Source organism: Aphelocoma coerulescens, chromosome 3, assembly GCF_041296385.1.
Source record: "Aphelocoma coerulescens isolate FSJ_1873_10779 chromosome 3, UR_Acoe_1.0, whole genome shotgun sequence".
In the NCBI taxonomy this organism is placed as follows: domain Eukaryota; kingdom Metazoa; phylum Chordata; class Aves; order Passeriformes; family Corvidae; genus Aphelocoma; species Aphelocoma coerulescens.
The window spans coordinates 46,654,943-46,668,476 of record NC_091016.1 but is presented as its reverse complement, the minus strand read 5'-3'; the positions used below and the strand labels follow the sequence as shown (position 1 = coordinate 46,668,476).

General features: G+C 41.3%; 1 protein-coding gene across 7 annotated transcripts in view; it reads right to left on the bottom strand.

Moving 5' to 3' along the window:
- The window catches only part of QKI (QKI, KH domain containing RNA binding), a 149,837-nt gene extending 136,683 nt beyond the window's left edge, over window positions 1-13,154 (bottom strand). For 6 of the 7 annotated variants that reach the window (XM_069010114.1, XM_069010120.1, XM_069010115.1 and 3 more), the window contains exon 1: window positions 12,386-13,154. In XM_069010114.1, coding sequence (XP_068866215.1) covers window positions 12,386-12,527 — 142 coding nt within the window. In that variant the 5' untranslated portion in view covers window positions 12,528-13,154. The remainder of the gene's footprint in view (window positions 1-12,385) is intronic. The other variant, XM_069010116.1, reaches the window with a different exon arrangement.
- Window positions 13,155-13,534: the final 380 nt, after the last annotated feature.

Below are 13,534 nucleotides of genomic sequence, written 5' to 3'. Positions count from 1 at the left end.
AAAAAAGGTGAAAGCCCAGTGTAGCCTATTTAAATCTCCCTATAACAGACTTCCTTTTTCTTTGTTATCTGCAGCAACTCTTCATATGCAGTGAGTCTGCAAACAGTAGATTGAAAAACACCATTCTGGTAACTCATACTGTTTTTCACTTAGCTCCATTAACTTTGCTAACAAAAAAAGATGCTGTCTACTTCAGAGAGAAAGTGGTCTCAAACGTCTCATGTCAAAGACTATTTTGTTTCCATGCAATTTCCAAATACAACCCCTTCAGTTCAGGGAAAAAAATCTGTTTGATGTTACTTTTTGTGCCAGTGACTACACTACAGTTTCGCTGATGGTGCTGCAAAATGAAATACACCTGGCTTTGTAATTCTTTTCTATGTCAGAACAGGTATGGGCAAGGAATGGCTGGAGTGGCTCAGTGTGACAAGCATGAGAAAAAATAGCATAGGTTGCATTGGAAAAAGACACTACATGCAGAGGAAATCTCGATTAGATTGTACAAACATTAACTTCAGTATAAAAATCTCCATCTCTCATACGAGTAATGTATAATCTCAGAACATTTGAAGGCTAAGTAAATTGTATTATTTTTGTAAATTAGTAACACTTTCTGAGCAAAAGAGACATGTCAAATCTCAAGGAAATACATTCTGATTTTTCTATTCCTTTCATATAATAATCTGTTTAATGTAGCAGTTTCAAAACTAACATACAATACAATTTTTGCAGGTACTTACACAGTAACATATTTTTAAAATGTACTGTGTCCTTTCCATTAATTTTTTCATTATACCAACAGTGATAGTTGCAAACTATTGCACTCATATTTGTGGCATTAAGTTTCATTAATTAGTTCAACAGCCTGGAGATTATCCAGGTTTCATTCCTAGCAATATTTAGCAATTCCTTCACTTTCCATTAGGGAATAGAAGTCCCAACCTTCCACGGTAGGGGAGGGCGTGGGAAAAGATAAAAGCTTACAGCAGGTTAAGTTGTGCTTCAGCTGTATTACATCCTATGAGAAACCACTCACTCATGACTAGACTAAGAAAAAAAGTTCCTTAAATGTTAGTTCTTTATTAGTATCCCATCTTTTATCTGAAATTTAAAACTAAGAGCACAAAATACAAGTTTGAAGAAGGAGACATCACAATATACTTCCGATTATTCACTAATACATTTTAGTTATTAACAACTCAAAACTTTCAGCAGCCCAGATGCTAAATCCAGAAAAGCATACTAGAAATGCAGTTTAATCTGAGCAACAATTTATACTATAAAATACCATTACACTATACTAATTATGACTGCTATACAACATACTGAAATGTTTGTCTTTGATACAGATTTCAGTGCTGAATTGTGCTCAGGGCTCCAAAAGCCTGTACATACCGGTTTAGTAACCTAAACTGAATCAGCAGTCAGATAAAAATCCATATGAAGAGCCCGAATAAAGTAGAAGACTTGAATATTATTACTTTAAACTGTTCTCCATGTATCAAGTGTTCAACAATATGATATAACAAAAAGCAGTCAAAAACAATTGTGTTACAAACCATACTAAATGGGATTAGAAAGACCTGTGGACATGACAAAAACCACTTAGTTATGCTATTAGGCTGATGGAAGAAAATCCCCCCTCCAAATCCCAACTATTTTCTTTATCCTGAAACGGAAAAAATTAAAAATTAAAACTGAAAGTAACCAGTAACTGAAGTAACAAAGTAACTGAAAGCCGTGAGCTCTAAGAAAGGCTAACACAGAACTTGAAGGAAAATTAAGTCCAGAATAAACGAAATCTGCCTCAAAATTAATATGCAAATTTGTGACGCCATATAAGGTTGCTGAGCCTGCAAAGATGAAGGGAAGTTCACAAGTCTGTCTTCAAAAAATAACTCACATTTATCAATAATAAAGACTGATGTAATCTTTTTCAATGAATTAAAAAAGCAGTTGTCCATCTGTCATTTTAAGCTGTTGAATTTCATAACCTTTTTGGATTGTAGAAGGGACACGTTTCTTTTTCTTCTCTCTTCAGCTGAGCAAAAGCGTTTGGTCCCTCCTCACTTAATTACTCAGCGTACACCTAAATACCAACTGCCATCCCTCAACAGCCCAGCGCTAGCTGGAGCAGCCATCTACTGCAGCATCCATTTCTCTCCAATTCATCATCGTCAGCTTTCTTGCTGACACTCTTCAGAGCTGCCTAGCTGATGAATTGCTCTGTTATTCATCCTATGTTAATCCGAGGCTGACGCAAGAATACCTTGCTGAAGACACTTAACAGTATTAAAATTCAGCACTACCAAGTGCCCTCGGTGTGCATTAAACCTCCCATTTGGAACCAACATGATTCCTCATGAACAGTTATGAATAAAATACAGTTACTAAATCAATAGGCACTAAGTTTATGTACCCCATCACCTATAGACAAAGCTTCCACACAATCCCTTCCTTCCCTGGAAGCTAGACCTGAATTATTTGAAGTTGGAAATACTTGGATACATACAGAATTTAACCTCAATTAACCCTATAATTAAGATGATATCGAGATGTTTTCCCCCTCCTCCCCCTCAAAATGTCAGTATGTATCTTAAATGCCACAGGTCTCTAAAAAAGTTTTTGAAGTTTGTAACCTTAAAAAGCTTTTCTCAAAAAAACCAGTTGTTCTTTTTTTCCCTCCAAAGATGGATTTGATCTTTAGGTAATGTTTTCTCTGGGTTTGTTTTTGTTTTTTTTTTTTGGTTTGGTTGGGTTTTTTTTTTAATATAAAGAACTGTGCTAGTCTTGTCACAAAAATAAAATTTATCCACAGAATGAACACAAAACCACTGCAAGAAATTTCAAAATATGACTCAAATCTCTCTAAACATGTTATTAAAACAGCCAAATATAATTCCCTTCTATACACAATTACAGTCACTGATTTTATACCTGAGATACTAAAGTATCATTCTCCCTCTGAAGATGTTTTAATACACATATAATCAATCTTCCTGATAGAACCTTGGTTAGAATTCATTTCTGATCCCTACCACATCATCTGTGCTCAGTTTTTGTTCAAGTCTATTTGAGCACAAAGTTGACATAACTACATGAAAAGTGGGAACAAAAGAATGTGCATAACGAGTCTTGCTTCAGGTTGATTCAGAGGCAGTATCAGATTTCCATAAAAGCCTCCAGTGATTTAAAGCAGCAGTAATTCCCTTGTAAACTGACTGTATACGAGCCTCTCTGACTACACTTATCTTTATAGATGATAAGATACTTAAGCAATTAAAGAACTATCAACAACTTGTCTCTACCAACGTCTAACACACACACCACTTTCTCACTGCACAGTCAATCTTCACAGCAAAAACATCACACTTTAAACAAGACAGCTGGGCCTATTACAGCATTTTAACCTTCAACTTTAGCACACAAACCAACTGTTACGAGAACACGCCTGACAACAGACTGTACATGTAGTATTTAGGCAAAGTTGTTTTGTAAGTTTGGGCGGGGGTTGATGACTGAGACAACTTTCTGAGAAATTGTCCATGTTGCTTTATGCTGGAGGGGTGCAGCTCATGCTCCTTCAAATTGAGACAAACCGAAACTAACTAAAAGCAGTATGATCAGCAACACTGCTCAAAAGCAAACAGCATCGGGTCAGAGCATTTTTTTCTTGTGTTCTCCTCCTCCCTGTTCCTGCAAAGAAACCTAAGATATTCACAGCAAAGAGAAGTGGATTTGGCTTGCTCTGCATCTAAAAGTTGAAAATTTTGCATCAACTTTTAATATAATTATTTGCAGGTTACTAGATTAAGCTGAACTGAGAAGAATATTAACTGATTTGCTACTGCTTTGAAGTCTGATAAATAAATGGAAGCATTATGCAACATGAGCTGAATGCTTTGGTTTAGCTGCCATTTAAACACATGAACCAGAACATTAAGTTTATATTAATACTTGTGCTAGCAGATCTGTTGCTTACTTTTTAAAATTTCAGGCACCTGCCATCTCCTACACATTAATGAAAAAAATATACCGTAGCTAGGGAAAGACAGTTTGAGCAACTAATGGTTACAGAGATTTCTAAATCAGTTCTTTAATCAGAATTAGAAAAAAAAGACCAAGAAGGTTCATTATTTCAACAGCTAAAGGATTTAAAGAATTCAGCAAAGTCTGACTTCCATCTAGTGTCAGCTAGTCTGCAAATAAGCACATCCTTAAAATTCTGAATGGACCAGATGCACAAACAGTTGACATCAATCGGGAGCTTCAGACTTTTAAGTAAATGTTTAAGCAAATGCAGTTCCCTCCCCAAGGCACTGCTCTACATCGTCACTGTCGAGCCACCTCAGCCACTGTGCCAGCACAACTACTCTGAGATCACATATGGGGAGTGAGATCACAGCTCTGAGCCATCTGAAAAGAAAGCCAGCACCACACAAAAACAAACTCAAAAAAAACCCTGACCAGTACAGAATATCAGCTGACCTTTTAAGCCAGAAACTGATCCACCAGATAAGGGTATAAAGTACTGTATTATCTTCCCCCGTCTCTGCACTGACATCAGCAGCCATTCTGATGCATTACTCCCTAGATTACATAGAAGTAACTTCCCAGCAAAGTAACAAGATTTTAATTGTTTATCATGCCGGGATGTTTTTACTTTTCAAAATCAAGTCTTAAAGAAACACCAACATTTATAAGGTTATACACCACTGAAGTGTTAACTGTTCCAGCTGTTAATACCCTCAGATTTCAGCGAGTTATCATGCAAAGTGCTTCATGGTTTATCCCTTCTAAAAACGGGTATCCTGAGCACCTTCCCGCATGGGCACTTCTGGCACCACCGCAATTACAGTAAAAAGTATCAAAACCTCGCTCTGGTACCGCCTGTGATGGAAACACAGAAAATCCCTCAAACTACAGAATGGCAAAGCAAAAGCATCCAAGTGCAGATGCAAAACGGTCAAAAATATTTTTAAAAACAATTTAAAAAATTGACTTCCAGGGTGCTACTCAACTATGCATCACCAAAAACATTAAAACACATCAATAGCTACCTACTGCCATTCCCCTTCAAAAGAACAATTTTTTGCACTGAACTGAAAAACAAAATTTACTATTTGACACCAAGTACAAAAAAAGAGATCAATTCTCAAATGAAAAGTAACTGAAAATGTATTTTCAATTTCTACTCACGATTTCAAACCATGAGAATAAAATAAATAAAAAAATCCCATTAGCATTACCACACTCATTCCAACCACTAACACCTGCTAAAGTAACTGCAGAGATCACAAAAGCAGCAACTTCGAGTGCCGAACTCAGACAACAGAAGTTTAAGTAACACAACTCCACTTTAACTTGTGTTGTCTTGTTCTCAGACACGCAGCTAGCCTGCAAAAGACACTTTCCAATGGAAGCAAGAATAACAAAGTGGAGGAGCACCTCTGCTAATGAAGCCAGATATTATTTCTCTTTAGTGTTGTCACAGCTGTTTTGTTCATTCGTGCATAAATTGTCTCAAAAAATCTAAGCTCTGCTATTTAAAAGCTAACTCCACTTCCATGAAACGTTTCCAAGAAAAACAACCAAAGAAACACAAACCTGGACATTACTTTGACTGCATTGTACAGGGTTATACAGGGCATTTTCTTAAGTCCAAAGTAAAAATGTAATGTTGCCTAACTTTCAGCAACCCCACTCTTTGTCTTAGCAAAGCAAAGGTATATAATTCAGACTATAAACATTACACCTATTAGCTGTTTCAGGATTCGAACAGTAGTTTCGATGTACCTCACAAGCACTGATCCTCCTGTTAGCAAGCCACAGGTGCAGCTTGCGTGGCACTTCTACTGACATAACCAACTGCATAGTGAGATTAAAAACACTGGCAGTTTTACTGTTCCTACTAGTTTTCTAAGCACTGGGTTATTAAATTTCTGTAAAATGTCAAAATCAACAGAAGATCTTCATAGTTCACATTCTGACTAAAATCAATACAGAAAAATTCACACAGCCCAAATGAGAAGTTGTGAGTTATGTTTCAATAAAGACAAGGGTCAGCGAGTGAGGGCATTTCATTAGTTCACAGCTTTCTTGGCAAGGCATTTCCCCCATCTCCCCCCTCTCCCGCCCCCCCAACATTCCATATAAGCAGTCAAATATAAACCATCAGTTTCCATGGCAGACTCCTGCTGTACTTCAATCAGCCTGAGCTGTCAGGACGGTCTGATAATTAACATTAACACAGGTCTATCCTGTCAGCCACAGAAATATACCAGATCAGTGTCTAATAATACATCTAATTAATAGGATATCTGCATCAGTGTGCATTCTCAAAAATGGAGAACACTTTACGGTTACAGACAGCAATTAAAAACAATTCAAATGTACTTGCTTTTCTAACAAAGTCTACACAACTCAAATCATTATAAGCATCCCATTCCTGTCTTGGCATTGTATAGTGTACTCAAGAGGAAAAAAAGTTTTAGTCTAAGAACGACTGAAACAGATAACCTAGTCAAAAACATTACTAACCCACAAAACTCACCATCCACTTTATGTCTAGCCTTCTCTTCACACCCACAGCACCCATCAAACATAAGTAATTTCTTTCCATCTTTTGATGCACATAAACTTCATTTTCATAACCAGGACATTCTAAGTGCTCTCTTAAAATCTGTAAGAGTTTTTCTCAATTGGTGGTGGTTGGTTTAGGGTTTTTTTTTCCCCCCTTTTACTATAATGCTAAGCAATACGCCTCCAGTTCTTCCCCTTGTGCATTACAAAAGCGCTGGGTGCCATGCCACTCCCTAAAGTAATCGGCACTTGGTCAGTTTTTCTAACCATAGCAAGAGATTTTTGTATGACACCAGTTATTTTTGAAATTACTGCATTCAATTTCAGAGGAGGAAAATGCAACTCAATTCCAACCTTAATGAACAAGTAGCACTAAACAAAAACAGTAAATTCAAACAGGCCTCTTCCAGTTTAACAAGTCAGCACCTCCTGCATAAAACTAAGTCTACTGTGGTTATTCTTATTTAAAAAAAACAAACACCCAAAGACAGATATTTTAACAATCAATTATTGGTAAGCTTTCAAAGCATGAGCTTAAAATAACTGTTTTACTAACTTAAAACTTGTATCAGTTAAAAAAATACCCTTTTTTTAGTTACAACCCAGGTGACTGCAATCCTATAAATGCTGCAGATACAGCTCCAAAAATAACGTATTTTAAAAAGAACTGAACTGTTGCCGTTTTAAATATTTTCCACAAGCCAAAAAAAACTGCCACACTTTTTCGTAAGTGCAATGGAGCTTTTGGTTTGATGTTATAAGAGGCTGTGCCAAGGTATTAAACCCACTCCCCCCCCCCACCAAAAAATAACCAAACACCCTCACCTCAAAATAGCTCTCACAAGGTTTTTGAATACAAGTTCTAGAAGCGTTACAATCTTGTGATTACAACACATTCATAAATCAGAAAAACACCTCAGACCATTAAGTTTTAGAGATTATTAAAGAACCAAATTCAAAAGAGTACTAATGATAAACAGCACACAAACAATACTCAATGCTCTTGTGGCATGCTGTTTTGACAATTTTAACATTAATACACCAAGTTTAAAAATTAGTCTGAGACTCTCTCGGCAAACACCTTTCATAACAACTTTATCCCAAAGAATATTCATTCCTGAATATTGCATAAAGAAGCACATTTTTAATGAAATAATGGAGGCCTATTGCAAGATCTGATACAACTGAAAAAACTGACAAGCTAATGTGGCCAGTGCCCCTCCATCAAATCTGACAAGTCAGCAAAACCCCAGTAAGCTACATTTACATAATCACAAACAATAAGGTCATGTACAAAAGTAACTAGATAACTTCTCAGAGAGAACTCACTTATAACACCAGAACACAGTTCTTTAGCCTTACTTCAAGCAGACGTTTTGGTTAATAGAACCAGACTGACACAAAAATTGCACTCTTGAGCACTGGGCCCTCCAAGTTCACATGCACTTTTCTCAGTGAGCAAACTAAACAGAGAGCACAATATTCAAGAAAAAATGATCCTCATATGGTCTATTTAGATGTTTTTACACTAGGTTTACTATACCTGGTAGACAAAAAAGAGGCAGCTTATTTGACACAAAATTAAATTTACCTCCAATAGGTAGATGCATGGTTTAATTTACATTTAAACATAGACACGCTTTTAATTCACCTTCAACGCAGTTTTGAAGGGAAGATGTAAGTTTTTGAGGTATAGGTCACCAAGGCAAAATGAATTCTTCATAAAGTCCACTTCAATCTCTTTTTGAAAACAGTTCAGACCACAGATCTGATCTGTGTACCCTCCGATCAGGTGCAAGAGTCTAAGCACTTACAGGTTCAGGAAAACAAAATGTAAATTTAAAAATTAGACTACTCAGATCTCAGTTAATAGTTCAGGCACATTTGTTCATAGCCTGCTGAAAGGACACAACTGAAGTACCTCATTAATTTCAATCTGTCAGCGTGCTACTGAGGAGTTTGAAATGTCCAATTTAGTTTTTAAAAATAGTGCAAGAAAATTAGTACAACTCTATTCACTGTCCACAAAGAGGATTATTAAAATATACAAGTTGTCAGAAAAAAAACAATCTAGGTTAAGATCATAAAAGTTAGTATCTCAGAAGCTTAAGCAGAAAAAAAAAAATCAAAAAAAAATCAGGTCACATTTGATGGTGCAAACAATTACAGGAAATACAGCCTATTCCACATTCAGGAAGAGCCCTCTCTTCCCACAGGTTTGCACTAGTCTGATAAAAACAATTCAGCTTCCTAGTTATTATGATGTGCTCTTTAAACATCCTTGTTAATCCACAGAAGCCTTATTTACACATAAGAAGTTAAAAGCACACATATGGAAAAATAACCGTAACCTAAACAAAACTGTGACTTTCACATTTTATGACAGTAGTTTTTATTAAAAAAAAAGGTTTCCGAATACACTTCTTACATTTAAGCTAATCTTCAAAAACAAAATGGTGCAAGACAGAAACCGTCTACTAAGTTAAGCACTAAAATTTTCAAAGATCAAAAAGTAAGATAGAGTTCAGAAAGGAAAACATGTTTTGGATAATACACACAGGGTAGAAATGCCCCCCCAAAAAAAAGCAGATGTATATTCTGTAACCTAACCAGATTAGATGTACTGTTCACCTTCACAGGTCCCTTTCTCTCTCTTGTTGCACACAGTTACAAGAAGTCATCACAGCAGAAGCCCCTTTGAGCTCTGTTTTTAAATACTGACATGGCATGTAACAATAAATAAATAATAACAAAAAACCCACCCTAGCATTCCAGTAGGGAAAGCAATCCCATCTTTTATTTGTTTGAATTCTTAGGGCTGTGACTTTATTTCTTCATTTTGATCAGCACACAAAATAAAAAAACAATGGCTGATCATAATATTATTCTTCTCAAGCATAAACAAAACCTTCAGGAAAATGGTTGTATAGTAACTAAAAAAAAAACCCCACCTACCTAAAGCACAAAACAACAAACTAGAAGAAGCAAATCAAATGACAGGGTGGAGGAGGCAAAGAGGGAATGTGAACCCCGTAACTTTATTTTTAGATTATATATACCTATATATACACACACTTGCCCCATATACTTGGTATTCTCAAGGGTGCCAGGAAACAACTGATGAAACTACGAAATAATACACTTTTAAGTTAAGCAAATTAAATCCTGCAGATTTTTCTAGCAAACCTGTAATTCGCTATTGCTAAACTCTTCTGCTGGAGGATGTCAGTGGAGCATAGAGTTCAAGACATTTAACACAGCCCCCACTGGTAACCAGGATAGGTGTTTTACAGCAAAACAGTTATTCCAACTCCCCGGCTGTTCATTGCTACTGCCGATTCCACCTATGTAATACTGCCTGGAAGCATATAATACATGGAGGTCCATGAAAATACAGATACCTGCACAAATCCACAAGTATTTTGTCATTCTTTGCCGTCTTCTACGAGATTTGATAATTTTACTGCCCGAGTCAATACTCGGTACTCGCGGAATTACGCCTCAGAAAAAAAAATAACTGGCGCCCCTTAGTGTTCAAATTTTGAAGTCTTGAAGCAATTTACTAGATTTGCATGAAACATTTTTTTCAACATTCCAAAAAGTTTTCTGCCTCCACAATACTTCCACCCAATTGCCAACGTAAACAGGAAAAGCAGAAAAGCTTAAAGGGATGCAGGCTTCTTCCAGAGACCATTTAGGAACACAGAGAGTATTTTATTTGCTTTTCTTTTGAAGAAGAGTGTGAAGAATAGTTCCAACACAGTCCTTACACTTTTTCAGCAAGCGTCTCAAGAGCCCTCATTTTGGAACTCCAATACTTTGGAAACAGACTTCCAGAGTTTTCAGTATTTCAAAATATATGACAAGATGTATTTCAGGCATTCCTTTTTCAGTGTCCTTTTCACATCGGTAAATGTTTTTCTTCCTTTTGTTCTCTGAAAATAAAAAAACAGCTTCAGGCCTCCTCTGGCCAAATACATTACATTGAAGAGATTCAGGAATTTAAAAATCCATTATCAAGCCTCTGAAAGGCTCATTTGTGCTATAAAGGAGTCTTCTCAGTCAAGTTTCTTCTTGATGTTTATTGTAAATCTACCTATTATGAAGAGGTTGTTCACTGTGGTGACCATGAACATAACTTTTAAATAGTTTTGCTTTGCATGTCCATATTTGCTCCAATGTAAATTCAAACTCCTCCAAGTGTCTTGAAAATAAAAACAGATGGTCCTACTATAATGCTTCCCACAATCCATATTTCAGTATTCTTCACCCTTTGTTTGGGTTTTTTTAAACTCCTCTATCACTTATTTCCGAAGGTAGCATTTTTTCGACACGCTATTTTTGTGTCATACTACAGTCGCTATCTCATTTTTACAGTCTTGGCAGAGGGCGGGGAGTTGTTCTACCAAATATAACCAGTTCTTTCATCTTCCGAGGTCAACAACTTCCCAAACTTCTTTTAGTGAGGTGGAATACATCCGCAAACAAGAACCCCAACTCAAAATCTCGAAAATCAGTACTTCATACTAAGAATCCCAACAAGGTGAAACTGTGTAAATAATTTATGATCATATCATATTCTACTAAGCTATCAAATACTATTAAACAAACAGGTCTAACTCTCCAGAAAGCCTAGGTTTAAATTGGAAGGAAAGGAAATGCCTCTGACAAGAAAAACAAACCTGTGAACCCGACTATAAGGCGAATTTAAAATACTAAGAACAAGCGTTTCACCTAATTTTTAATACACAGTGGGTCTGTTACTGTAGTGGGAAAACATATGGGACACCGTAACTTCCCAGCTCGTACTTTTCTTTTTAATTTCTAAGATGTGATTATTTATTTGTGAAAGCTTAGCCTTAAAGTTATTTAGCGAAAAATTGGGGGCTTGGGGGGGGGGCCTCGCCCCGCGCCAGGAGCGGGTGCGGGGCCGGGATGGACGTTTGGCAGGAGCAGACCAGGCAATTTCGTAATCCTTTTTGTTTCTCCCACTTCACTAAAGTCACACGTAGGAGTCTTTCAAGTTAAGTTTCTTTAAAAGGTAAAGATAGCTGAGAGAAGAATTCGCTCGCTTCCCTTGCGATATAGGAAAATCGTAATTAGTTTGTGGCCAGTTCGGGGTGGGGTAGATCTGAAGCTGAAAAAAGAGCTCAGCCCCCCTCCGCCTTAGTCATTCAAGTCCAAGCAGCTTCCAGAACAGCCAAATCTCGAAACCAAACACCCCCCGCCCCCCCGGCGGGGGCCCTGGGGCCGGGCGGCGGAGCGCTCCCAGGGCGCCGGCAGGACCCCCGTGTCCCCCGCCGCCACGGGAGGGAGGGATGGAGGGAGGGGAGCGCCAGCCGCCAGCCAGCCTTTCCCCTCCTCCCTGCCTTCCCCCAGAGCGCATTCCTGAGCTCCTGTCCTCGTTCCCTCCCTCCGTGCTGTAGTTACCCTTCCCCCGGTTTAAGGAAATAGTGCGGAAAAGGGTTAATAAAAAAAAAAAAGAAAAATAAGGGGGAAAACCCTGCGGGGGGTTCGGGGACCCGTGCGGCCGGGGCTGCCTCTCCCCTCCCACTCGCTCCCCGAGTCCCTCGGCACCGCGCGACGGCGGCAAGGGAGGGGAGAGCCCGCACTTCCCCTTTGTTTTAGGCTCCCCAGCCGGGGCCGGGAGCGTGCGGGGAGCAGCGGGGAGAGCGGAACAGGCCCCGGGCCGCCCCCGTCGCCCGGCCGGGCCGGGCCGGGGGGCCGAGCGGGATCCCCGGGCCGGGGGAGGCAGGGCAGGGCGGCGGGGCGGGGGAAAGGGCGGCCGGGCGAGTGCTTTTACCTTCATCCAGCAGCCTCTCGAGGTGGTTGAAGATCCCGCAGAAGTTGGGGAGGCTGCTCATCAGCTTCTTGTCGTTCATCAGCTGCATCAGGTAATCGGGGCTCGGCTTCGGCTTCTCCTTGGTTTCCATTTCCCCAACCATATTCCAAGCCCGCGCAGAGACGGCGAGCGCCCGCAGCAGCTCCGCCGAGCAACGCGACCGCGGCACGGGGCGCCCGGCTGGATCCGGGCGGGCAGGGAGGCGGTGGGGGAGGGGAGGGGGCGGGGAGGGGAGCTTCCCCGAGGAAGGAGGAGAAGGAGGAGGATTCAAATCCGGAGACAAACGCAGACCCGCCGCTGACTCCCAGGGACCGAAAAAAAAAGAAAAAAAAAGAAAAAAAAAGAGGAAACTCGGTAGAAACCCCCGTGCGGGCTGCGCCCTCCTCTCCGGGCACGAGGACCCGCCGCCGCCGCCTCTGGGTGCCGCCGCCGCTTCCCTGCTCCGTGCGCCCTCGGCCGGCGCAGTCCTCGGTGTGTCCCCCCTCCTCCTCCTCCTCCCGCGCACACACACGCTGAGCCCGGTTCTCCTCTCGGCGCTGCCCCCTGTCTCCGCGGCGGGGGAGGGAGGGAGGGGACGCGCGGGGCGGGCGGGCGCTGCTGGCGCGGCTGCCGCTTCCGAGGAGCCGCCGCCGGTGTCTCCCCGCTGTTGCCGCCGCCGCTGCTGCTGTTGTTGCCGCCGCGCTGCGCCTGGCGTGTCCTCCTCCTCCTCTCCGCCTCCCGCCCGCCCGCCCTCCCGCCGCTGCCGCCGCCGCTGCCGCCGCTGCCGCCGCCGCCGCCTGTGGCTGGTGAGTCTCAGCCCCGCCGCCGCCTCCTCACTTCTCCTCAGTTCGCTCCGGAGTTCGCTTCAGTTCAGGCTGCGCTGGCAGCAGCGGCGGCGGCGGCAGGAGGGGAGGGGGCAGGGCCCGCGGGGGTGGGACACGCCGGGGGCGGGACCAAGGGCGGGGCGGCCGCTGCCCGGCGGCGGCGGCAGCGCCGCTTGGCGGAGCCACAGCCGTCCCTCCCTCCTTCCCTCCCTTCCGCTCCGGGGGCCCGGGGCGGCGGCGGGGGGATAACCAGCTTCCGCGCGCGCACGGAACTCTCCCAAACAAAGTCGCGTCGCGGCACCTCCGG